This window comes from Melanerpes formicivorus, unplaced genomic scaffold (genome assembly GCF_026170545.1).
Source record: "Melanerpes formicivorus ecotype bairdi unplaced genomic scaffold, bMelFor1.0.p_v2 SCAF_113, whole genome shotgun sequence".
Taxonomy (NCBI): Eukaryota; Metazoa; Chordata; class Aves; order Piciformes; family Picidae; genus Melanerpes; species Melanerpes formicivorus.
Genome location: NW_027142465.1, coordinates 700709 through 726715, shown reverse-complemented (window position 1 = coordinate 726715; position 26007 = coordinate 700709). Strand labels below are relative to the sequence as shown.

At 60.0% G+C, this 26007-nt stretch overlaps 1 protein-coding gene across 1 annotated transcript in view; it reads right to left on the bottom strand.

Moving 5' to 3' along the window:
• The window catches only part of MYO1D (myosin ID), a 236232-nt gene extending 212835 nt beyond the window's left edge, over positions 1-23397 (bottom strand). The window contains 1 exon segment of the mRNA XM_068167175.1: positions 23144-23397. Coding sequence (XP_068023276.1) covers positions 23144-23238 — 95 coding nt within the window. The 5' untranslated portion in view covers positions 23239-23397.
• Positions 23398-26007: the final 2610 nt, after the last annotated feature.

Below are 26007 nucleotides of genomic sequence, written 5' to 3'. Positions count from 1 at the left end.
AAGAAGGAGCAGAGCAGCCAGAAGGAAGGAGCAGAGCAGCCAGGAGGAAGGAGCAGAGCAGCCAGGAGGAAGGAGCAGAGCAGCCAGAAGAAGGAGCAGGGCATCCAGAGGGAAGGAGCAGTGGCACCCAGAGGGAAGGAACAGGGCAACCAGAGGGAAGGAGCAAAGCAGCCAGGGGGAAGGAGCAGGGCACCCAGGGGGAAGGAGCAGGGCAACCAGAGGGAAGGAGCAGGAGCAGCCAGGGGGAAGGAGCAGGGCACCCAGGGGGAAGGAGCAGGGCACCCAGAGGGAAGGAGCAGGGCACCCAGAGGGAAGGAACAGGGCACCCAGGGGGAAGGAGCAGGAGCAGCCAGGGGGAAGGAGCAGGGCACCCAGAGGGAAGGAGCAGGGCAACCAGGGGGAAGGAGCAGGAGCAGCCAGGGGGAAGGAGCAGGGCACCCAGGGGGAAGGAGCAGGGCACCCAGAGGCAAGGAGCAGGGCACCCATGAGAAAGGAGCAGGGCACCCAGGGGGAAGGAGCAGGAGCAGCCAGGGGGAAGGAGCAGGAGCAGCCAGGGGGAAGGAGCAGGGCACCCAGAGGGAAGGAGCAGGGCACCCAGAGGCAAGGAGCAGGGCACCCATGAGAAAGGAGCAGGGCAACCAGGGGGAAGGAGCAGGAGCAGCCAGGGGGAAGGAGCAGGAGCAGCCAGGGGGAAGGAGCAGGAGCAGCCAGAGGGAAGGAGCAGGGCAGCCAGAGGGAAGGAGCAGGGCACCAAGGAAAGCCAAAAAGCACCAAGGAAGGAGCAAAGCACCAAGGAGGGAGCCGCAAAGCACCAAGGAAAGAGCCAAAAAGCACCACGGAAGGAGACAAAAAGCACCAAGGAAGGAGCCAAAAAGCACCAAGGAGGGAACAGAGCACCAAGGAAGGAGCCAAAAAGCACCAAGGAGGGAGCAGAGCACCAAGGAGGGAGCAGAGCACCAAGGAGGGAGCCAAATAGCACCAAGGAGGGAGCCAAAAAGCACCAAGGAAGGAGCCAAAAAGCACCAAGTGAAGTGGCAGTAAGAAGTGGGAGGCAGTTTCTAGCCTGGGAAGTTCCTAACCTCGATATCCAGATGCTGGATAAAGAGTGCAGGGGGGAAAGAGGCCTCCAAACCAGGGGAGCTGGCTGGTGATGCCTTTGAAGGTGGAGCTGGGGTTATCATCACTCTTGGACACAAAGCAACCATTTAGAGGCAGCTTAGCAGGCTGAATCCAAGCAAAGCTTTCACTGTAAGCCTCTGGAAGCTGCCTGGCCCCTGAAGGCTTCATTGTGCCCTTGCTAACCAGGGTTTGAAGGCTCTTCCAACCCCACAGCTTTCCCAGGCTGACAGGCCAGGTCTGCCCACCTCAGCAGGGCACAGCAGAGCTCTCCCCAGAGCTCTCCCAGCCCCAGAGCTCTCCCAGCCCCACAGCTGCCTGCCCTGCAGTGCCAAAGGGGAAGGTGCTGGGCTGCTTTGCTTTGCTTCCCTGCTCATGGGCAGGCAGCTGTTAAACCCTGGCTGCTCAGTGCTGCTTGGCTGCTTTGCTTCCTGCACAGAACCTGGAATGAAACTGCTCAAGGCTCTTCAGTTGCCCTACTGCCAGTTTGCCCTGGGCACCACAAACCACAGCATGGGCTGGGCTGGAAGGGACCTCCAGAGCTCATCCATTCCAACCCCCTGCACTCAGCAGGGACATCCTCCACCAGAGCAGGCTGCCCAGGGCCCTCTCCAGCCTCACCTGGAATATCTCCAGGGATAAAGCCTCAAGCACCTCCCTGGGCAGCCTGTTGCAATGTTCCACCACCCTCCTGGTGCTGCACTTGCTCCTCACATCCAATCTAAATCTGCTCTGCTCCAGTTTGAAGCCCTTGCCCCTGGTCCTGTCACTGCAGGCCTTTGGAAACTGTCCCTCTGCAGCCTCCTTGTAGCTCCTTCAGGTACTGGAAGGTCACTGTAAAACCCAGCCCAGTGCCCAAGGCACTGACCAGAGTGATGATGCCTACAGTGGAAGGCAGATGTGAAAAGGGAACCTCTTCAGGAGGCTTCAATTGGTGCTTCACAGCCTAATTACCTGGAGAGGTAACAATGAGTCATAGAATCAACCAGGTTGGAAAAGACCTCAGAGACCATCAAGTCCAACCTCTCACCCAGCACCATCTGAGCAACTCAACCATGGCACCAAGGGCCTCATCCAATCCCCTCTTGAACACCTCCAGGGATGGGGACTCCAACACCTCCCTGGGCAGCACATCCCAGTGGCCAACAACTCTCTCAGGGAAGAACTTTCCCCTCCCCTCCAGCCTAAACCTCCCCTGGCACAGCTTGAGACTGTGTCCTCTTGTTCTGCTGCTGCTTGCCTGGCAGAAGAGACCAACCCCCACCTGGCTCCAACCTCCCTACAGGGAGTTGCAGAGAGCAAGAAGGTCTCCCCTGAGCCTCCTCTTCTGCAGGCTAAGCAACCCCAGCTCCCTCAGCCTCTCCTCCCAGGGCTGTGCTCCAGACCCCTCCCCAGCTTTCTTGCCCTTCTCTGGACACCTTCCAGCAGCTCAACCTCTTTCCTAACCTGAGGAGCCCAGAACTGGACACAGGACTCCAGGTGTGGCCTCAGCAGTGCTGAGCACAGGGCACAAGGACTTCCCTGCTCCTGCTGGCCACACTCTTCCTGCTGCAGGCCAGGATGCCCTTGGCCTTCTTGGCCCCCTGGGCACACTGCTGTCTCCTGTTCAGCTGCTGTCCACCACTACCCCCAGGTCCCTTTCTGCCTGGCTGCTCTCAGCCACTCTGTCCCCAGCCTGCAGCACTATGTACACCTGCTGTGCATCACAGAGCTCTGCAAACCTTTTCACCTGGAGCCCCATGACAAGCAGAGTGATGCCAAAGGTTGTCAGAAGCTGCAGTGAGCTGCTGCTGAAGTTGGCTGGATCCAAAGGCAGCCTGTGAGACTGGATGTGTGCAGGGGCAACACAAACACACAGCAGAGGAGCAGGGGATCATTCTGGTTGGAAGAGACCCTTTCAGATCATCAGGTGCAGTCACTAACCCAGCACTGCCAGCTGGGGAGGGGTCTGGAGCACAGCCCTGGGAGGAGAGGCTGAGGGAGCTGGGGTTGCTTAGCCTGGAGAAGAGGAGGCTCAGGGGAGACCTTCTTGCTCTCTGCAACTCCCTGCAGGGAGGTTGCAGCCAGGTGGGGGTTGGTCTCTTCTGCCAGGCAAGCAGCACCACAACAAGAGGACACAGTCCCAAGCTGTGCCAGGGGAGGTTCAGGCTGGAGGTGAGGAGAAAGTTCTTCCCAGCAAGAGAGATTGGCCACTGGGATGTGCTGCCCAGGGAGGTGGTGGAGTCCCCATCCCTGGAGGTGTTCAGGAAGAGCCTGGAAGAGGGACTTGGTGCCATGGTTGAGTTGCTCAGATGGTGCTGGGTGAGAGGTTGGACTTGCTGATCTCTGAGGCCTCTTCCAACCTGGTTAATTCTACTCTGTTCTAAACCACAACTCCAAGGGGATCTGCTGTGCCATGTCAGCTTGGCCAGGCCAGCTGAGAACAGCACCCACCAGCTGCAAGAGCTCCCAGGAACAACTCACACCTCCTCCCTCGCTGCAGGGAGAGGTTAGCACAGGCACAGTTTGCTGTGCTAGATTTGAAGAGGAGGGGTGGAAAAAGCCTCGTCAGCAGGTTGCATCTATGCAATGCCTCCCTTTTCACTCCCAAAGGCAGAACATCCTCTCCAAGCTCTTCTTTTAGCATGTGAAAGCACCGCGAGGAAAACTCAGACTCCCTGCTGGGCTGTTTTAACAGGGCCAGGACCATCAGTACCTGCCAGGGGCAGGCTGAGCTGGGATCTCCTCAGCTCTAACAGGAAGGGAAATCTTCTCCTAGAAACTGCCTTTGTGCTTCTGAGAGCTGGAGATCAGCATCTGCTGAGGGAACATCTGCTGAGGTGACTGGGAGCAGTCAGCATGGCTTCCCCAAGGGCAAACCCTGCCTGCCCAACCTGGTGGCCTTCTCTGAGCAGCTGACAACATCAGCAGCTGAGGGGAGAGCAACTGATGTCAGGGCAAAGCCTTTGACACTGTCCCCACCACAGCCTGGTCCCCAGGCTGGTGACACATGGGTGTGATGGGTGACCACTGGATGGATACAGAACTGGCTTGATGGCAGCACCCAAAGAGTGGCTGTCCATGGCTCCATGGCCCAGGGGAGGCCAGGGACAAGCAGAGTCCCTCAGGGATCAGCCCTGGGCCCAGGCTTGTTCAACATCCCTGTGGGTGCCATGGACAGTGGCACTGAGTGCAGCCTCAGCAGGGTTGCTGATGACACCAAGCTGTGTGGGGCAGCAGACAGCTGGAGGGAAGGGATCCATCCAGAGGGAGCTGGGCAGGCTGGAGAGGTGGGCACAAGCCAACCTCAGGAGGTGCAACAAGAGCAAGGGCAGGGTCCTGCAGCTGGCTGGAGGCAATCCCAGGCACAAATGCAGGCTGGGCAGGGACTGGCTGGAAAGCAGCCCTGAGGAGAGAGCCTTGGGGGTGCTGGGGGAGGAGAAGCTCCCCAGGAGCTCTCAGTGTGCACTTGCAGCCCAGAAAGCCAAGCAGAGCCTGGGCTGCAGCAGGAGAAGTGTGGCCAGCAGGGCAAGGGAGGTGATTCTCCCCCTCTGCTCAGCTCTGGGGAGACCCCACCTGGAGTCCTGCCTCCAGTTCTGGAGCCTCTATGGCAAGAGGGATGTGGAGGTGCTGGAAGGTGTCCAGAGCAGGGCCAGGAGGAGGAGCAGAGGGCTGGAGCTGCTCTGCTGTGAGCACAGACTGAAGAAGTTGGGGCTGTTCAGTGTGGAGAAGAGAAGGCTCTGAGGTGACCTCATTGTGGCCTTCCAGGATCTGCAGGGGGCTCCAAGAAGGCTGGGGAGGGACTGCTCAGGCTCTCAGGCAGTGATAGGACTAGGGGGAATGGAATGAAGCTGGAGGTGGGGAGATTGAGGCTGGAGGGGAGGAGGAAGTTCTTCCCCATGAGAGTGGTGAAGCCCTGGACTGGGTTGTGCAGGGAGGTGGTTGAGGCCCCAGCCCTGGAGGTGTTTGCAGCCAGGCTGGCTGAGGCTGTGGCCAGGCTGATCTAGTGTGGGGTGTCCCTGCCCATGGCAGGGGGGTTGGGACTGGCTGATCCTTGTGGTCCCTTCCAACCCTGACTGATACTAGGATGCTACGCCAGGCAGCTCCCTCTGCTAACACCCCCAGGCAGACCTGGGCTCAGGCTTCTCTCCCCTCTCAGAACTTCCACACTGCACAAGAAGCTGCAGTCCTGACCCCAGGCCTGGGAAAGGAGAGCAATGAGGTAAGTGTCAAACACCCACTGAGACCTGCACCTCTGAGAGGAATGTGGCAAGAGGGGAGATGCTCAGCTCCTGGGAGAGCTTGCTCAGCCCCAAAGGAATGCAAGGGCTGGGGGAGGGGCAGAACAGCAAAACCATCTCAGGAGGTAGAGCTTGGAGCAGAAGTCAGCCCAGAGGACTCCTGGCTGAAGGGCACCATGAGACTCACTGGGAGTGTTAGCTCACATTTCCTGGAGGAATGTGGCAGATCTTAAAGGCAGCCTGCAGCCAAGGAGGTGCAGATTGGCCATGGGGATGTGCTGCCCAGGGAGGTGGTGGAGTCCCCAGCCCTGGAGGTGTTTAGGAAGAGCCTGGATGAGGCCCTTGGTGCCATGGTTGAGTTGCTCAGATGGTGCTGGATGAGAGGTTGGACTTGATGATTGCTGAGGTCTTTTCCAACCTGGTTAATTCTATTCTATTCCATCCCATTCCATCCCATCCCATCCCATCCCATCCCATCCCATCCCACTGGGTTGGAAGATCATCAGGTCCAACCTTTAACCCAGCCCTGCAGGTCCCCACTGGCCACATCCCCTCAGCACCACATCCACACAGCCTTGAAACCCCTCCAGGCATGGGGACTCTACCACTGCCCTGGGCAGCCTGGGCCAGGCCTTGACAACCCTCCAGGGGAAGAAATTGTTCCTGATGGCCAACCTAAACATCCCCTGGGGCAGCTTGAGGCTGTTTCCTCTTGTCTTGTTGCTGGTCCTTTGGAAGAAGAGACCAACCTCATCTGGCTCCAGCCTCCTCTCAGGGAGCTGCAGAGAGCAGTGAGGTCTCCCTCAGCCTCCTCTTCTCCACACTAAAGAGCTTCAGTTCCCTCCTCTGCTCCTCACAAGCTCTGTCCTCCAGAGCCTTCACCAGCTTCATCGGCCTTCCCTGAACTCACCAGTTAACATCACCAGAAGGAGCTAACTTCAGCTGGGTCTGCACAAAGCATTTCAACCAGGCAGCAGCCACAGAAGCAGCCAGGTTGGAAAAGAGCTCAGAGCTCATCCAGTCCAACCTCTCACCCAACACCTCCTGACTAACTCAACCATGGCTCCAAGTGCCACATCCAATCCCCTCTTGAACACCTCCAGGGATGGGGACTCCACCACCTCCCTGGGCAGCACATCCCAGTGGCCAATCTCTCTTGCTGGGAAGAACTTTCTCCTCACATCCAGCCTGAACCTCCCTTGGCACAGACAAACCCAAGAGGATTCTACTTCACAGCATCACCAGGAGATGTGCTGCCCCATCCTGAGGATCACTTCATCAAAACCTCCAAAGCAAGAGCAGAGAAGAGGCAAGGATGAAAGGGAAAAGGCCACCTAGGAGACCCTTCATTAGCACTGATGTTTGTAGCCAGACATGGTGTAAACACACCAAGTGGCAGTGGCACTGAGTGCAGCCTCAGCAGGGTTGCTGATGACACCAAGCTGTGTGGGGCAGCAGACAGCTGGAGGGAAGGGATCCATCCAGAGGGAGCTGGGCAGGCTGGAGAGGTGGGCACAAGCCAACCTCAGGAGGTGCAACAAGAGCAAGGGCAGGGTCCTGCAGCTGGCTGGAGGCAATCCCAGGCACAAATGCAGGCTGGGCAGGGACTGGCTGGAAAGCAGCCCTGAGGAGAGAGCCTTGGGGGTGCTGGGGGAGGAGAAGCTCAGCAGGAGCTCTCAGTCTGCACTTGCAGCCCAGAAAGCCAAGCAGAGCCTGGGCTGCAGCAGGAGAAGTGTGGCCAGCAGGGCAAGGGAGGTGATTCTCCCCCTCTGCTCAGCTCTGGGGAGACCTCACCTGGAGTCCTGCCTCCAGCTCTGGAGCCCCTATGACAAGAGGGATCTGGAGGGGCTGGAAGGTGTCCAGAGCAGGTCCAGGAGGAGGAGCAGAGGGCTGGAGCTGCTCTGCTGTGAGGACAGACTGAAGGAGTTGGGGCTGTTCAGTGTGGAGAAGAGAAGGCTCTGAGGTGACCTCATTGTGGCCTTCCAGGATCTGCAGGGGGCTCCAGGAAGGCTGGGGAGGGACTGCTCAGGCTCTCAGGCAGTGATAGGACTAGGGGGAATGGAATGAAGCTGGGGGTGGGGAGATTGAGGCTGGAGGGGAGGAGGAAGTTCTTGCCCATGAGAGTGGTGAAGCCCTGGACTGGGTTGTGCAGGGAGGTGGTTGAGGCCCCAGCCCTGGAGGTGTTTAAGGCCAGGCTGGCTGAGGCTGTGGCCAGGCTGATCTAGTGTGGGGTGTCCCTGCCCACGGCAGGGGGGTTGGGACTGGCTGATCCTTGTGGTCCCTTCCAGCCCTGACTGATACAGGATAGTGTGAACCAGCAGAACCCCAAATGCATTACAAGAAGATGCAGGAAGCAGCACCTCCAGCAGCTGGCTGACAAGAGCTCTGCTCACAGAACTGCTCCTGCAGGGCTTTGTCTTTCCACCTGATGCTCTGGGGCATGGAAATCCCTCCCCAGCTTGCTGCTCACTCTCTGCCTGCAATTAAACTTCTGTTAGCTGTGCTCTGGCAGCTTCCAGAGCTGCAGCTCAGCCCCACCTGGCCAGCCAGGCCCAGCAGGGCTGGTGCACAGCACCACCAGGGTGAGGATTGGAAGCTGTCAGGTACCCTGAGCCACTGATCTCCATCATGCATCTGCCCTCAGGTATTATTCAGCACCCCTGGGTTACAGCTATTAAACACCACCTCACCCACACTGCTGTGAGAGTCCCTCTGAGGGCTCCAGGAGCCAGGGGAGGGCAGGCATGGAAAACAGAATTCACACAGTTACAGACTGGTTTGGGTGGGAAGGGACCTGCAGAGCTCATCCAGTGCAGCCCCCTGCAGCCCCCAGGGACAGCCCCAGCCAGGGCAGGCTGCTCACAGCCCCACACAACCTCCCCTGCACTGCTGCCAGGCATGGGGCAGCTCCCAGCTCTCTGGGCAGCCTGGGCCAGGCTCTCCCCACCCTCACTGCCAAACATTTCTCCTTCTCTCCACTCTCAAGCTCCCTCTTGCCCTTTCCAACCATCCCCCCTTGTCCTGTCCCATCAGGCCCTGCTCAAAGCTCTGTCCCCAGCTCTCTGCTGGGCCCTTGAAGCACTGCAAGGCCACCAGAAGCTCTCCCTGGAGCCTTCTCCTCTGCAGGCTGCCCAAGGCCAACTCTCTCAGCCTGGCTCCCAGCAGAGGGCTTCCAGCCCTGCCAGCACTGCTGTGGCCTCCTCTGGCCCTGCTCCCCCAGCTCCCTGGCTGTGCTGAGGGCTCCAGAGCTGCCCCAGCCCTGCAGGGGAGGTCTGAGCAGAGCACAGCAGAGGGCAGAATCCCCTCCCTGCTGCCCACACTGCTGGGGCTCAGCCCAGGAGATGCTTCAGCACATACAGAGGCAGAAGCCCCTCAGGGTCACCACCTCACTCCCTGCTTCATTCACTGCCAGGGAGCAGAGAGCTCACCTGCAGGGTCCCTGTGCTGAGGGCTGGATCCCTGCAGCCATCAGGAGCTTGGCCTTGATCCTCCCTGCTGCTCCTGCTCGGCTCAGGATCTGCTTGCTAAGTGAGATTGATGTCCTTCTCCCTCTGCAGCTGGACCCTGGCCAAGCTCCTAAGTCAGCCTCTGATGGACTCAGGGGAATTTTCATTCCACTCATTCCAGAGCCTGACAGGAGGCAGCTCCCTGCCAGCTGAGCAGCTCTGCAGGGGCCAAGAAGAGCTGAGGCTGCCCCAAGAGGGTCCGGCAGCACCCCCGGCGGCAGGCAGCCCTCCCCGGGCGGGCAGCAGCCTCCTCCTCACTCAGCACCACCACAACGATCCACACAGGCAGCGCTGCTTCAAAGGAGAACACTCGAATGGCTTGAGGGCATGGAAAGCTCCTCCATCCAGCAGGAAGACTTCACTCCCAGAAGCATGAATGGCTCCAAGCAGTCACAGAGTCTTTCCTCGGCCAGGATGAAAGGCACTTCATTACCTGCAGTGTGAAGTCAAACCTCTCCCACCACGACTCCAACAAACCCAGGAGTGTTCAAGATGCTGCTGGAAAGGCAAGAGAGCTGGTGGGGTGCAGACTCCAGCAGGACACAGCCACAGCTCTTGGCTCCAAGGCTGGCAGTCCCTGGCAGAGCAGGAATGCGGCTGGAGGGATGGAGAATCAGAGTCTCACAGTCTCACAGTATCCCTAAGGCTGGGAGAGACCTCAAGGATCATCAAGTCCAACCTGGCACCACAGACCTCCTGACTAAACCATGGCTCCAAGTGCCACATCCAATCCCCTCTTGAACACCTCCAGGGATGGGGACTCCACCACCTCCCTGGGCAGCACATCCCAGTGGCCAATCTCTCTTGCTGGGAAGAACTTTCTCCTCACCTCCAGCCTAAACTTCCCCTGGCACAGCTTGAGACTGTGTCCTCTTGTTCTGGTGCTGCTTGCCTGGCAGAAGAGACCAACCCCCACCTGGCTCCAACCTCCCTGCAGGGAGTTGCAGAGAGCAAGAAGGTCTCCCCTGAGCCTCCTCTTCTGCAGGCTAAGCAACCCCAGCTCCCTCAGCCTCTCCTCCCAGGGCTGTGCTCCAGACCCCTCCCCAGCTTTCTTGCCCTTCTCTGGACACCTTCCAGCAGCTCAACCTCTTTCCTAACCTGAGGAGCCCAGAACTGGACACAGGACTAAAGCTGTGTCCTAAGCAGTGCTGAGCACAGGGCACAAGGACTTCCCTGCTCCTGCTGGCCACATCTTCCAGGATGCCCTTGGCCTTCTTGGCCCCCTGGCACACTGCTGGCTCATGTTCAGGCAGCTGTCAATCAGCACCCCCAGGTCCCTCTGTGTTTGGCAGCTCTCAGCCACTCTGCCCCCAGCCTGTAGCTCTGCCTGGGGTTGCTGTGGCCAAAGTGCAGCCCCTGGCACTTGGACTTGTTGAATGCCATCCTGTTGGACTCCCCAGTTAAATTAAATGCTGGCAATGAGGCAGGGATCTTAGGCTGGAGGGAGGAGAGGAATGTTTGAGGGTGGGGAGAGCCTGGCCCAGGCTGCCCAGAGAGCTGGGAGATGTCCTGTCCCTAGAACCATCCCAGAGGAGGTTGGTTGGGGCTGTCCCTGCTGGCTGCAGTGGGGGTGGGACTGGATGAGCTTTGCAGACCCAGGCTGTGACTCTGGAGTTCTCTATGATGCTTTTCAGTCTTCAATACAGCTCTTGGCAGCCACTCAGGGCTGTGAACCCCTAAAACCTCTCTGATTCTAAGACTTGCAGAGACTACAGACCCAAGCTCCACATCATCCAGGAGGAAAAGAGCTCTTTGTGAGTGAGAGACAAAAGGCATAGCCCAGACACAAGAAAACCCCTTCCAGACATCCCTCTGCTGCACCTGCAGCCCAGCTCCCTGCTGCAGGCTGCTACAACCCTGCAGCCTGCACCCCCCCCAGCAGCAACGACAGGAAACCCTCAGGGACAGAGATTTTGTTCTGCAGATCCTTGGGAACAAAACTGTTATTGAGCCTAAGAAATATTCCTTGGCCTGCACAAGCATCTCCAGTCAATCTGAACTCAGAACTGTGCCTTGAACCACAGAAGGGGGTTGGGCTGGAAGGAAGCTCAAAGCTCAGCCAGTTCCAAGCCCCCTGCCATGGGCAGGGACACCTCCCACCAGCCCAGGCTGCTCAAGGTCTCATCCAGCCTGGCCTTGAACACCTCCAGGGAGGAGGCAGCCACAGCCTCCTGGGGTTTGCAGTGCAAGGCACCAGTGAGAAAGAGCAGAACCAGCACTTGTGTCTATTTTTCAGCTAAATGCAGGGCTGTGCTCTCACTAAATGTTGCTTCAAGAGCTCAGGAATCACTGAGAGTGTGGCAGGGAGCCAGAAAGGGGCCTGGGGGCGCTGGTGGACAGCAGCTGAACAGGAGCCAGCAGTGTGCCCAGGGGGCCAAGAAGGCCAAGGGCATCCTGGCCTGCAGCAGGAAGAGTGTGGCCAGCAGGAGCAGGGAAGTCCTTGTGCCCTGTGCTCAGCACTGCTGAGGCCACACCTTGAGTCCTGTGTCCAGTTCTGGGCTCCTCAGGTTAGGAAAGAGGTTGAGCTGCTGGAAGGTGTCCAGAGAAGGGCAAGAAAGCTGGGGAGGGGTCTGGAGCACAGCCCTGGGAGGAGAGGCTGAGGGAGCTGGGGTTGCTTAGCCTGCAGAAGAGGAGGCTCAGGGGAGACCTTCTTGCTCTCTCCAACTCCCTGCAGGGAGGTTGTAGCCAGGTGGGGGTTGGGCTCTTCTCCCAGGCAAGCATCACCAGAACAAGAGGACACAGTCTCAAGCTGTGCCAGGGGAAGTTTAGGCTGGAGGTGAGGAGAAAGATCTTAACTGAGAGAGTTATTCACCACTGGGATGTGCTGCCCAGGGAGGTGGTGGAGTCCCCATCCCTGGAGGTGTTCAAGAGGGGATTGATGAGGCCCTTGGAGCCATGGTTGAGTTGATCAGATGGTGCTGGGGGAGAGGTTGGACCTGATGATCTCAAAGGTCTTTTCCAACCTGGTTAATTCTATTCTATTCTATTCTATTCTATTCTATTCTATTCTATTCTATTCTATTCTATTCTATTCTATTCCATTCCATTCCATTCCATTCCATTCCATTCCATTCCATTCTACTCTACTCTACTCTACTCTACTCCTACGCTATTCAACAGCAAGGGCTATGAAACTGTAGCTCCTCACACCACATCCCCAGGCTCAGGCAGGCTGGGGGTGACCAGGAGCTTTGTGGGCAGCAAGCACAGCTTTCCACACTGGGCTTTGAGCTGGAAGTGGTTATAAAAAGCACAGAACAGGCCCAAATCCAGGCTATGATCAGCAGCTCCCAGCAGGTGCTGCTCTCACTGCCTTCCCTGCCTGCATCCTTGCATTCTTCTAGCAAGCATGCCGAGCTCTGCTGTGCTCCCAGGGGGGAAATCACACAAGGCTGCTGAGAAGGGAGCAACCTGCTAAAACTCAGAAGCAGATGAGTCAGGCAGCACCTGCTCCTGAGTGAGAAGTGAGAACTGCTCCCAGGGGACTGCCTCAACACTGCCCTGGGACACAGCACAGCTGCTTACTGCCTGCCTGTCAGCACTGCCTTCCCCTTCCAGCTGATGAAGAGCTGCTGGCTGAGGCTCCCACATTGCCTCACCCCCCAGGGCAGAGGGGATCCCCTCTCACTCTCCTGTCCAGCTTTTGAGGTCTGGTGAGGAGAAGCTGCTCTGAAGTTGTCACTGTGCCCTCCACACAGCTGAGAAGGGAAGCTGCACTGCTGCAGGTTGTGGAAATCACTTTGAAAGCTGAGCTCTGATTTGTATCCCCAGATCAGTGCCAGCTGCACAGGGCAGGGCAGGGCAGGGCAGTGAGAGCTCTGTGCAGGGCAATGCAACAAATCAGAGATACACAGAGTGCTGCACACTGGGGAACAATAATGGAATGGGTTGGCTTGAACAGGAGCTTGAAAGCTCATTCAGGCCACCCCCTGCAGCCAGCAGGGACAGCCCCAGCCAGGGCAGGCTGCTCACAGCCCCACACAACCTCCCCTGCAGTGGTGCCAGGCATGGGGCAGCTCCCAGCTCTCTGGGCAGCCTGGGCCAGGCTCTCCCCACCCTCACTGCCAAACATTTCTCCTTCTCTCCACTCTCAAGCTCCCTCTTGCCCTTTCCAACCCTCCCCCCTTGGCCTGTCCCATCAGGCCCTGCTCAAAGCTCTGTCCCCAGCTCTCTGCTGGGCCCTTGAAGCACTGCAAGGCCACCAGAAGCTCTCCCTGGAGCCTTCTCCTCTGCAGGCTGCCCAAGGCCAACTCTCTCAGCCTGGCTCCCAGCAGAGGGCTTCCAGCCCTGCCAGCACTGCTGTGGCCTCCTCTGGCCCTGCTCCCCCAGCTCCCTGGCTGTGCTGAGGGCTCCAGAGCTGCCCCAGGCCTGCAGGGGAGGTCTGAGCAGAGCACAGCAGAGGGCAGAATCCCCTCCCTGCCCCTGCTGCCCACCCTGCTGGGGCTCAGCCCAGGCCAGGCTGGGGCTGGGCTGGCAGTGCTCTGTGCCAGCTCCTGTCCAGCTTCTCAGCCACCACAGAAACCTTGTCCTCTTCCTCCCAAGGAAGAAAACTGATGACTTTATCACTTGTCATTTTCCTTGTGGCTCGAGGTGATGAACAAAGATGTTCAACTTTGTGTTGCTCTCTCAGTTTCACACCACAAGTTTCACCTACAGCACAATTCCTGCCAAGCCTCAGCAGCTCCTTTGAGGCCACTGCTGCCCTTCCACAGGCACCACCTCCTTCCCCCTGCTGTGGAACAGGCACAAGGAATGCTAAGGTCATGTTAGAGGTTAGAAGGGACCTCCAGAGATCACTGAGTCCAGCCCCCCTGCCAGAGCAGGATCACCCAGAGCAGTCCACACAGGAACACATCCTGATGGGTCCTGAAAGCCTTCAGAGAAGACTCCACAACCTCCCTGGGCAGCCTGCCCCAGGCCTCCAGCAGCCTCACACCAAAGAGGTTTCTCCTCCTGTTGAGGTGAAACCTTCTGTGTTCCAGTTTGTCTCCACTGCTGCTTGTCTTAGCACTGTGCACCACCCAAAAGAGCTTGGCCCCCTCCACCTGACCCCCACCCCCAGGATATTGATAGACATTGATCAGATCCCCTCTCAGTCTTCTCAAGACCAAACCAGCCCCAGGGCTCTCAGTCTTTCCTCACAGGGGAGTTCAACCCCCCCCACCCCCCAGCAATGAAAGTGTCTGAACCAGCCCAGGGCAGGTTGTTCTCCCTCAGATTACAGCAGTGCTGCTGAGCACCAGCCCTGGAGCATCAGTGACAGGGACCTGAGAGCTCCTTCAGAACAAAAAGGTGCCCTGCTTCAAGGAGTGCTTCAAGTCATTTCCCTTCCCTCCACAAGGCACTGAGTGCAGTCCTGGGCTCCTCAGTTTAAGAAAGGCATTGAGACACTTGAAGGTAAAACAACTACAGGCTGGGGGCAGAGTGGCTGAGAGCAGCCAGGCAGAAAGGGACCTGGGGGTAGTGGTGGACAGCAGCTGAACAGGAGCCAGCAGTGTGCCCAGCAGGCCAAGAAGGCCAAGGGCATCCTGGCCTGCAGCAGGAAGAGTGTGGCCAGCAGGAGCAGGGAAGTCCTTGTGCCCTGTGCTCAGCACTGCTGAGGCCACAGCTGGAGTCCTGTGTCCAGTTCTGGGCTCCTCAGGTTAGGAAAGAGGTTGAGCTGCTGGAAGGTGTCCAGAGAAGGGCAAGAAAGCTGGGGAGGGGTCTGGAGCACAGCCCTGGGAGGAGAGGCTGAGGGAGCTGGGGTTGCTTAGCCTGGAGAAGAGGAGGCTCAGGGGAGACCTTCTTGCTCTCTGCAACTCCCTGCAGGGAGGTTGCAGCCAGGTGGGGGTTGGTCTCTTCTCCCAGGCAAGCAGCAGCAGAACAAGAGGACACAGTCTCAAGCTGTGCCAGGGGAAGTTTAGGCTGGAGGGGAGGAGAAAGTTCTTCACTGAGAGAGTTGTTAGCCACTGGGATGTGCTGCCCAGGGAGGTGGTGGAGTCCCCATCCCTGGAGGTGTTCCAGAGGGGATTGGATGTGGCACTTGGAGCCATGGGTTAGTCAGGAGGCCTGTGCTGACAGGTTGGACTCGATGATCTTTGAGGTCTCCTCCAACCTTGGGGATTCTGTGATTCTGTGAACTGAAATCCCAGCAGCTGCTGCAGGACTCCACCTGCCCCCAGGGCCAGCAGGGAGCTGGCTGAAGGCTCTGTGCCCAGGAGCAGGCTGCAGCCCTCTGCAGCAGCTCACACTCAGGACCACCGCAGGAGCAATCAGTCATCTCTCCAAGCTCTGGAGGTTTGTAAGGAAACAAAACTGGCTCCTGAGTGCACTCTAATTGCTTCAGGAGTCCTGGGCTGGTTTTTTTATCCTCTCTTCATTATTCTGATGACTAAGAACCACAACCAGATGCTGGGAGGAAGCTCTCTCACAACAAAGGAATTCAGGGACCAGTTGACTTCTATTCACATTTAATGTGGGAGAGCCGGTGGCTGCTGGAGCCCCCATGAAGGGAGCAGCTGATGAAGACATGGCCATCAAACACTGCTGTCAGTGTGGGGTGCCTGCAGAATCACCACATGAACCTACCCACAGCAGGGCACAAGGCACAGGGCCTGGGGAATCCCTGAATCCCAGCAAGGTGGGGGTTGGGAGGGGCCTCCAGAGATCATCAAGTCCAAGCCCTCTGCTAAAGCAGGGCACCCACAGCAGCTTAGAATCACAGAGCTGTCAGGGCTGGAAGGGGCCTCAAGGCTCAGCCAGCTCCAACCCCCTGCCATGGGCAGGGACACCTCACACCACAGCAGGTTGCTCACAGCCACCTCCAGCCTGGCTGCAAACACCTCCAGGCAGGAGGCTTCCACCACCTCCCTGGGCAGCCTGTGCCAGGCTCTCACCACCCTCCTGGGGAACAACTTCTTCCTCACAGCCAATCTCAATCTCCCCACTTCAAGTTCTGCTCCATCCCCCCCAGTCCTATCCCTCCCTGACACCCTCAGAAGTCCCTCCCCAGCTTTCCTGCAGCCCCCTGCAGATCCTGGAAGGCCACAAGGAGGTCTCCTGGGAGCCTTCTCCTCTCCAGCCTGCACAACCCCAACTCCCTCAGGCTGTGCTCACAGCAGAGCAGCTCCAGCCCTCTGCTCCTCCTCCTGGCCCTGCTCTGGACACCTTCCAGCCCCTCCAGATCCTTCCTGGCACAGAGGCTCCAGAGCTGGCCCCAGAGCTCCAGCTGTGGTCTCAGCAGAGTGGAGCAGAGGGGCAGAATCCCCTCCCTGGCCCTGCTGGCCACACTTCTCTTGCTGCAGCCCAGGCTCTGCTTGGCTCTCTGGGCTGCAAGTGCTCCCTGCTGGCTCCTGCTGAGCTTCTCCTCCATAGGGAAGCACAGGGGCCACACTCAGCCAGCCCATGCCAGCACCACCATGGTCAAACATTCAAGTCAGGAATGGAATGGAATGGAATGGAATGGAATGGAATGGAATGGAATGGAATGGAATGGAATGGAATGGAATGGAATGGAATGGAATGGAATGGAATGGAATGGAATGGAATGGAATGGAATGGACTTTTGAGATCATCCAGTCCAACCTCTCACCCAGCACCATCTGATCAACTCAACCATGGCACCAAGGGCCTCATCCAGGCTTTTCCTAAACACCTCCAGGGATGGGGACTCCACCACCTCCCTGGGCAGCACATCCCAGTGGCCAATCTCTCTTGCTGGGAAGAATTTCATCCTCACCTCCAGCCTAAACCTCCCCTGGCACAGCTTGAGACTGTGTCCTCTTGTTCTGGTGCTGGGTGCCTGGGAGAAGAGACCAACCCCCACCTGGCTCCAACCTCCCTGCAGGGAGTTGCAGAGAGCAAGAAGGTCTCCCCTGAGCCTCCTCTTCTCCAGGCTGAGCAACCCCAGCTCCCTCAGCCTCTCCTCCCAGGGCTGTGCCCCAGACCCCTCCCCAGCTTTCTTGCCCTTCTCTGGACACCTTCCAGCAGCTCAACCTCTTTCCTAACCTGAGGAGCCCAGAACTGGACACAGGACTCCAGGTGTGGCCTCAGCAGTGCTGAGCACAGGGCACAAGGACTTCCCTGCTCCTGCTGGCCACACTGCTCCTGATGCAGGCCAGGAGGAGAAGTGCAGCTTCTCCATTTCTCTTTTTCCCACTGGAGCCATCCTTGGGGAGAGATCCTTGCCTGCACTGCCTCTGGTGTGAGTCCAGTCCCACCCACATCTGGGCTCACTTGGGAGCTAAAAGCAGCCCAGCCTGTCTGGGGTCAGGCAGTGACCCTGAACAGAAATAGCTCTGGCAGCAAGCTGGGTTTATGGGACAGGGTGGAGCCCATCCAAGTGTCCACCCAACCAACCCAGCCCTTGGACTTAATGACAGAGCAGCAACGGCCTCCCCAGCCTCCCTCTGCCAGAGGCAGCCAGGCAGCTTGTGCCACCCACACAAGGGGACAGAACACAACCTGACATCACCAGCCCTGCACAGGTCACATCCTGGGCTGTCACCTGAGGCTGACACAACTGCAGATGAGGCAGCAGCAGGAGATTATTACTGCTGCCAAAGCAGGGGAAAACAGAGAGGCAAAGGCTGCTTCCAGAGCTGTACAGCAGCAAAGCAGAAGGCAGCAGCCCAGGGCCACAGCTCCAGCAGCAGGGTCAAATGGGTCCAGTCTGGGTCCAGTCCCAAATATCCCACTGCAGACAAGGCTCAAGTCAGGGGATGAGGTCAGCAAGGGCAGACAAAGCAGCTCCCCATGTTCAAACAGAAGATTCCCCTGTCCACAGCAGAGAGCAAACAACCTTGAGGTGCAGAACAACTCTGCCTGCAAACTGCAGACTGGAGCCAAAGTCATGGCCCAGCCTGGAGTCTGAAATTGGTGTTGTCCCCAGGGAAAGGCCTGGGTTTGAGTACCAGTGGCCATGAGACATCCCTGGGCAGCCTGTGCCAGTGTCTCCTCACCCTCACACTGCAGAACCTCCTCCTGATGGCCAACCTAAACCTCCCCTGCTCCTATCCTATGCCCCACAGCCCCTCCCCAGCCTGCCTGGAGGTCCCCTGCAGATAGTGGACTGCTGCACTAAGGTCTCCCTGCAGCCTTCTCTTCTCCAGGCTGAACACACAATCATAGAAGCAGTCAGGGTTGGAAGAGACCACAAGGATCATCCAGTCCCAACCCCCCTGCCATGGGCAGGGACACCCCACACTACATCAGCCTGGCCACAGCCTCAGCCAGCCTGGCCTTAAACACCTCCAGGGACAGGGCCCCAACCACCTCCCTGCACAACCCAGTCCAGGGCTTCACCACTCTCATGGGCAAGAACTTCCTCCTCACCTCCAGCTTCATTCCATTCCCCCTAGTCCTATCACTGCCTGAGATCCTGAGCAGTCCCTCCCCAGCCTTCTTGGAGCCCCCTGCAGATCCTGGAAGGCCACAATGAGGTCACCTCAGAGCCTTCTCTTCTCCACACTGAACAGCCCCAACTCCTTCAGTCTGTCCTCACAGCAGAGCAGCTCCAGCCCTCTGCTCCTCCTCCTGGCCCTGCTCTGGACACCTTCCAGCACCCCCACATCCCTCTTGCCATAGGGGCTCCAGAACTGGAGGCAGGACTCCAGGTGGGGTCTCCCCAGAGCTGAGCAGAGGGGGAGAATCACCTCCCTTGCCCTGCTGGCCACACTTCTCCTGCTGCAGCCCAGGCTCTGCTTGGCTTTCTGGGCTGCAAGTGCACACTGAGAGCTCCTGCTGAGCTTCTCCTCCCCCAGCACCCCCAAGGCTCTCTCCTCAGGGCTGCTTTCCAGCCAGTCCCTGCCCAGCCTGCATTTGTGCCTGGGATTGCCTCCAGCCAGCTGCAGGACCCTGCCCTTGCTCTTGTTGAGCCTCCTGAGGTTGGCTTGTGCCCACCTCTCCAGCCTGCCCAGCTCCCTCTGGATGGCAACAGCCCCAACTCCTTCAGCCTGTTTCACCTGAGAGGTGCTGCAGCCCTCTGATCACCTTTGTGGCCCTCCTCTGGACCTGCTCCAGCAGCCTGATCTAGTTGGAGGTGTCCCTGCTCACTGCAGAGGGGTTGGACAAGATCACCTTTGAGGGTCTCTTCCATCCTGGTGCCATCTGTGCCCTGGGAGGTAAAGGGATGCTTGGCTGTGCACTGGACACAGCAGGGATGGCCAGACCACCAGCAGCATGTGACAGGGAAACATAAATCAGCTCCTGGGCTGCAGCAGGAGAAGTGTGGCCAGCAGGGCAAGGGAGGTGATTCTCCCCCTCTGCTCAGCTCTGGGGAGACCCCACCTGGAGTCCTGCCTCCAGCTCTGGAGCCCCTATGGCAAGAGGGATGTGGAGGTGCTGGAAGGTGTCCAGAGCAGGGCCAGGAGGAGGAGCAGAGGGCTGGAGCTGCTCTGCTGTGAGGACAGACTGAAGGAGTTGGGGCTGTTCAGTGTGGAGAAGAGAAGGCTCTGAGGTGACCTCATTGTGGCCTTCCAGGATCTGCAGGGGGCTCCAGGAAGGCTGGGGAGGGACTGCTCAGGCTCTCAGGGAGTGATAGGACTAGGGGGAATGGAATGAAGCTGGAGGTGGGGAGATTGAGGCTGGAGGGGAGGAGGAAGTTCTTCCCCAGGAGAGTGGTGAAGCCCTGGACTGGGTTGTGCAGGGAGGTGGTTGAGGCCCCAGCCCTGGAGGTGTTTGCAGCCAGGCTGGCTGAGGCTGTGGCCAGGCTGATCTAGTGTGGGGTGTCCCTGCCCATGGCAGGGGGGTTGGAACTGGCTGATCCTTGTGGTCCCTTCCAGCCCTGACTGATACTAGGATACTGTGATACTATGATAAATCAAATTGTGTCTCAGCTGGAGGGATCCAGGAGGTCCAACTTGTCCTGCTCATCCTCTGTCACATAAACCCAGCTAAGTCCAGCAGTGCAAGGCAGCTCTCCATCAGCTGATCCCCAAACACAGCCCACACCCTGCAGCACCTCACAACCTGTCTCCAACCCTTCCCTCAGAGCACACAGCAACCACCAAGTTAAGGCCCCCAAGATCAAACTGTGGCATGCAGGTTTCCTGCCAGTTAGAGTGATTTTGGTTTGAAGCCCTACAAGTGGTGTGCAGGAATGAGACAAGGTTAAGCTTTTAGAGCCACCCAAACCATACTTGCACCCTGACATTTCCTCCTGCTCAAAGCTCAGCTTGTTCAGCTCCTGTTTTTCTTAGCCTCTGAACACAAATTCCCCCCCAAGGGAAAGGCCAAAATAGCAAGAAGAAATAGGATCAAACATGTGAGCTGTGTCTCACCCTGCCAGCACCTCAGCCTGGGCCTTGCAGCAGCAGGGACCACTACCCCCCCAGCAGCCAGCTGTGTATCGTAGTATAGTATCCTAGTATCAGTCAGGGTTGGAAGGGACCACAAGGATCAGCCAGTGCCAACCCCCCTGCCATGGGCAGGGACACCCCACACTAGATCAGCCTGGCCACAGCCTCAGCCAGCCTGGCCTTAAACACCTCCAGGGCTGGGGCCTCAACCACCTCCCTGCACAACCCATTCCAGGGCTTCACCACTCTCATGGGGAAGAACTTCCTCCTCCCCTCCAGCTTCATTCCATTCCCCCTAGTCCTATCACTCCCTGAGATCCTGAGCAGGACTGAGCTGTGCTGCCCACCACTGAGCTGCGCTGCCCACCACTGAGCTGCGCTGCCCAGGACTGAGCTGCGCTGCCCAGCACTGAGTTGTGCTGCCCACCGCTGAGCTGCGCTGCCCACCAGTGAGCTGTGCTGCCCAGGACTGAGCTGCGCTGCCCAGGACTGAGCTGTGCTGCCCAGGACTGAGCTGTGCTGCCCAGGACTGAGCTGCGCTGCCCAGGACTGAGCTGCGCTGCCCACCACAGAGCTGTGCTGCCCAGGACTGAGCTGCGCTGCCCAGCACTGAGCTGCGCTGCCCAGGACTGAACTGCGCTGCCCACCACTGAGCTGTGCTGCCCACCGCTGAGCTGCGCTGCCCAGGACTGAGCTGCGCTGCCCAGCACTGAGTTGTGCTGCCCACCGCTGAGCTGCGCTGCCCACCAGTGAGCTGTGCTGCCCAGGACTGAGCTGCGCTGCCCAGGACTGAGCTGTGCTGCCCACCACTGAGCTGTGCTGCCCAGGACTGAGCTGCGCTGCCCAGGACTGAGCTGTGCTGCCCAGGACTGAGCTGCGCTGCCCAGGACTGAGCTGTGCTGCCCAGGACTGAGCTGTGCTGCCCAGGACTGAGCTGTGCTGCCCAGGACTGAGCTGCGCTGCCCAGGACTGAGCTGCGCTGCCCAGCACTGAGCTGCGCTGCCCAGGACTGAACTGCGCTGCCCACCACAGAGCTGAGCTGCCCAGGACTGAGCTGTGCTGCCCAGGACTGAGCTGCGCTGCCCAGGACTGAGCTGTGCTGCCCAGGACTGAGCTGCGCTGCCCAGGACTGAACTGCGCTGCCCACCACTGAGCTGCGCTGCCCAGGACTGAACTGCGCTGCCCACCACTGAGCTGTGCTGCCCAGGACTGAGCTGTGCTGCCCACCACTGAGCTGTGCTGCCCATCACTGAGCTGTGCTGCCCACCGCTGAGCTGCGCTGCCCAGGACTGAGCTGCGCTGCCCACCACTGAGCTGCGCTGCCCACCGCTGAGCTGCGCTGCCCAGGACTGAGCTGTGCTGCCCACCAGTGAGCTGTGCTGCCCAGGACTGAGCTGCGCTGCCCAGCACTGAGCTGCGCTGCCCAGGACTGAAACTGCGCTGCCCAGGACTGAACTGCGCTGCCCAGCACTGAACTGTGCTGCCCAGGACTGAGCTGCGCTGCCCAGGACTGATCTCTGCTGCCCACCACTGAGCTGCGCTGCCCAGGACTGAGCTGCGCTGCCCAGGACTGATCTCTGCTGCCCACCACTGAGCTGCGCTGCCCAGGACTGAGCTGTGCTGCCCACCACTGAGCTGCGCTGCCCACCACTGAGCTGCGCTGCCCAGGACTGATCTCTGCTGCCCACCACTGAGCTGTGCTACCCAGGACTGAGCTGCGCTGCCCACCGCTGAGCTGCGCTGCCCAGGACTGAGCTGCGCTGCCCAGCGCTGAGCTGCGCTGCCCAGGACTGAGCTGTGCTGCCCACCGCTGAGCTGTGCTGCCTAGGACTGAGTGGTGATGCCCAGGACTGAGCTGCGCTGCCCACCGCTGAGCTGCGCTGCCCACCGCTGAGCTGCGCTGCCCAGGACTGAGCTGTGCTGCCCACCACTGAGCTGCGCTACCTACCACTGAGCTGTGCTGCCCATCACTGAGCTGTGCTGCCCACCAGTGAGCTGCGCTGCCCAGGACTGAGCTGTGCTGCCCACCACTGAGCTGTGCTGCCCAGGAGTGAGCTGTGCTGCCCAGGACTGAGCCTTGCTGCCTACCACTGAGCTGTGCTGCCCACCACTGAGCTGTCCTTCAGAGAGCAACGAGAGGGGGTGTGTGGAAAGGTAGATCTCCCTGCAGCCCATCCCATCCAGGAGGGAAATAAAGCCATAAAGATCAGAAGATGTGAACGCAGCGAGTTTGCTCCAATGAAGCGCTGCCAGGCTGCAGCAGCCTTGGACTTGGGGACTTTCACTGCTGATTGGATTTTTTCCATCTTGAACAGATGGCAAGCATAGGTGAGAGACCTGTTGGAGGGGAATTGTGCAAGGTGGAGGCAGGACAAGAGGAAACAACCTGAAGTCGTGCACGGGGAGGTTCAGGTCGGACACGAGGAACAATTTTTTCCCCTTGAGGGTTGTCAAAGCCTGGCCCCGGGCTGCCCAGGGCAGAGGTGGAGTCTCCATCCCTGGAGGGGCTTCGAAGCTGTGGAGATGCGGTGCTGAGGGCCAGGGCTTGGCGGTGCCCTGGCAGTGCTGGGTCAGCAGTTGGGCTTGATGATCTGAAAGCTCTTTGCCAACCACAGACGACTCTGCGACTCGATGCCCGAAGCAGAGCAGAAACGGGACGCTTCCCAAAGGGCTGACAGAGAGCCCTCAGACCCAACTGCTCGCTGGCCGCACTTGCCCTGGCTGGGGTACCCCTGCTCCACAGCACGCCTCTCTTTTGGCGGTGTCTCAGCCTCGCCGCGGGGCTCGCTCGGCCGCGGGGGTCGGGGCAGGCTGCCTGGGGGTCCCCCCCATAGCCCCGCACCGCTTCGGCTCCGTACCCCAGCACGGCGCAACCCCCGCCACCAACCTGACGTCGAGGAGGCGAAGAAGTGTCGAGACGAACCCCTCACACCCCGCCCCGAAGCGCCCAAGAGGTGCTGGGGGGGTGTCCCAGCGCCTCTCCCTCCCGGTGCCTCCCTCCCCTGCACCCTCCTCCGGGGCTCACCGCAAGCGGAGGTTGGCCATGAACTCGGGCATGGTGACGGAGTCCATCAGCACAAAGTCGGCTTTGCCGAACTCCAGGCTCTCCTGCTCCGCCATGGCGGTGACGGTGACGGTGACGGTGCCGGGCTGTGCCCCGGGGTTGAGGGGACGGGACACGGAGAGGGGGAAGGGGGGGGGGTGCCCGGTTCGAGCCCGCCGGGCTCCGCCTCACCTGCGGTAAGGCGGAGCCGGCGGGCACGAAGCGGGCACCGGGGCGCGGCGCCACCTAGCGGCCCGCCGGCAGAATCGCAGGAAGGCCCCGCCCCGAGGCCGGCGCCAGAGGGCGGGAGCGAGCGAAGGCTCCCCCTGCCGGAAGGGAGGCGTTAATGCAGCGGGGGGAGCCGCAGCAGGGAGGGCGAGTGAGAGCTGGGTTGGGGGAGCCTCACCAGGACGGGGGTGTCATAACCAGTACTGGGGGAGCCTCACCAGTACGGGGGTGTCATAACCAGTACTGGGGGAGCCTCACCAGGACGGGGGTGTCACAGCCTGTACTGGGGGAGCCTCACCAGGACGGGGGTGTCATAACCAGTACTGGGGGAGCCTCACCAGGACGGGGGTGTCACAGCCTGTACTGGGGGAGCCTCACCAGTACGGGGGTGTCACAGCCTGCACTGGGGGAGTCTCACCAGTATGGGGGTGTCATAACCAGTACTGGGGGAGCCTCACCAGTACGGGGGTGTCACAGCCTGCACTGGGGGAGCCTCACCAGTACGGGGGTGTCACAGCCTGCGCTGGGGGAGCCTCACCAGTATCGGGGTGTCATAACCAGTACCCCAGTACAAGCCTCACCAGTACGGGGGTGTCATAGCCTGTACCCCAGTACAACGTCACCAGTGTGGGGGTGTCATAGCCTGCCCCCCAGGAACCTCACCAGCACGCAGGTCACATCCTGCACTGGTTGAACCTCTCCACTCTGAGCAGGGCACAGCCTGCATTGGAGGAAGCCACCAGTATGGGGGACACATCCTGCACCCTGGGCAGCCTCCAGCACAGGTGCTGTGGGGTCACATCCTGCACCTGGAAAGATCCCCCCAGCTCAGGATGCTGCAGGGCCACATCCTGCACCCAGCACCACCATCCCAGCACCCCACCGTGCAGGGCCAGATCCTGCACCCAGCACCCCCATCCCAGCACCCCACCATGCAGGGCCACATCCTGCACCCAGCACCCCCATCCCAGCACCCCACCATGCAGGGCCACATCCTGCACCCAGCACCCCCATCCCAGCACCCCACCATGCAGGGCCACATCCTGCACCCAACACCCCCAGCCCAGCACCCCCAGCCCAGCACCCCACCATGTAGGGCCATATCCTGCACCCAGCACCCCCAGCCCAGCACCCCCAGCCCAGCACCCCACCATGTAGGGCCATATCCTGCACCCAGCACCCCCATCCCAGCACCCCACCGTGCAGGGCCAGATCCTGCACCCAGCACCCCCATCCCAGCACCCCACCATGCAGGGCCACATCCTGCACCCAGCACCCCCATCCCAGCACCCCCATCCCAGCACCCCCATCCCAGCACCCCACCATGCAGGGCCACATCCTGCACCCAGCACCCCCATCCCAGCACCCCACCATGCAGGGCCACATCCTGCACCCAGCACCCCCATCCCAGCACCCCCATCCCAGCACCCCACCGTGCAGGGCCACATCCTGCACCCAGCACCCCCATCCCAGCACCCCACCATGCAGGGCCACATCCTGCACCCAGCACCCCCATCCCAGGACCCCACCATGCAGGGCCACATCCTGCACCCAGCACCCCCATCCCAGCACCCCACCATGCAGGGCCAGATCCTGCACCCAGCACCCCCATCCCAGCACCCTACCATGCAGGGCCACATCCTGCACCCAGCACCCCCATCCCAGCACCCCCATCCCAGCACCCCACCATGCAGGGCCACATCCTGCACCCAGCACCCCCATCCCAGCACCCCCATCCCAGCACCCCACCGTGCAGGGCCACATCCTGCACCCAGCACCCCCAGCCCAGCACCCCACCATGTAGGGCCATATCCTGCACCCAGCACCCCCATCCCAGCACCCCCATCCCAGCACCCCACCATGCAGGGCCACATCCTGCACCCAGCACCCCCATCCCAGCACCCCACCATGCAGGGCCACATCCTGCACCCAGCACCCCCATCCCAGCACCCCCATCCCAGCACCCCACCGTGCAGGGCCACATCCTGCACCCAGCACCCCCATCCCAGGACCCCACCATGCAGGGCCACATCCTGCACCCAGCACCCCCATCCCAGCACCCCACCATGCAGGGCCACATCCTGCACCCAGCAGCCCCAACCCCTGCTGCCTCCACCACCTATCCCCCACCAGCTAACCACCGAATAAGCCCCCAGGGGAACACCCAGCAGCCCCCAGCCCCCTCAGGCTAATTACATTAATGGCACTAATTAAGAGAAGCAGGGCAGGGGGGCTGGGAACAGACAGAGCATGGCTGTAAGGAGCATTTGGGGCAAGAATCGCTGGTTGGGTGTAGGAACTGGGGGGAGGGGGGGGGTGCAAAGTGGCACAGCCATCCCTGCCCTTGTCTCCATCCCTGACCCCATCCCAGGTCCTGCAGCCTGCAGTGGGTCCTGGTGGGTCCTGGTGGGCTGTGGTGAGTCCTGGTGGGCTGTGGTGGGTCCTGGTGGGCTGTGGTGAGTCCTGGTGGGCTGAGCCCCCAGCCCCCAGCTGAGAGCAATGATGATCCTCCCTAGTTAAAGGCAGCAGTCGCTGGTTCCCAGCCTGCTCCTGGCTTGGGACAGGGCTGTGTGGAGCTCTCAGAGGTGAGCTGGGCAGCACAGAAACCCTTTGTGCTT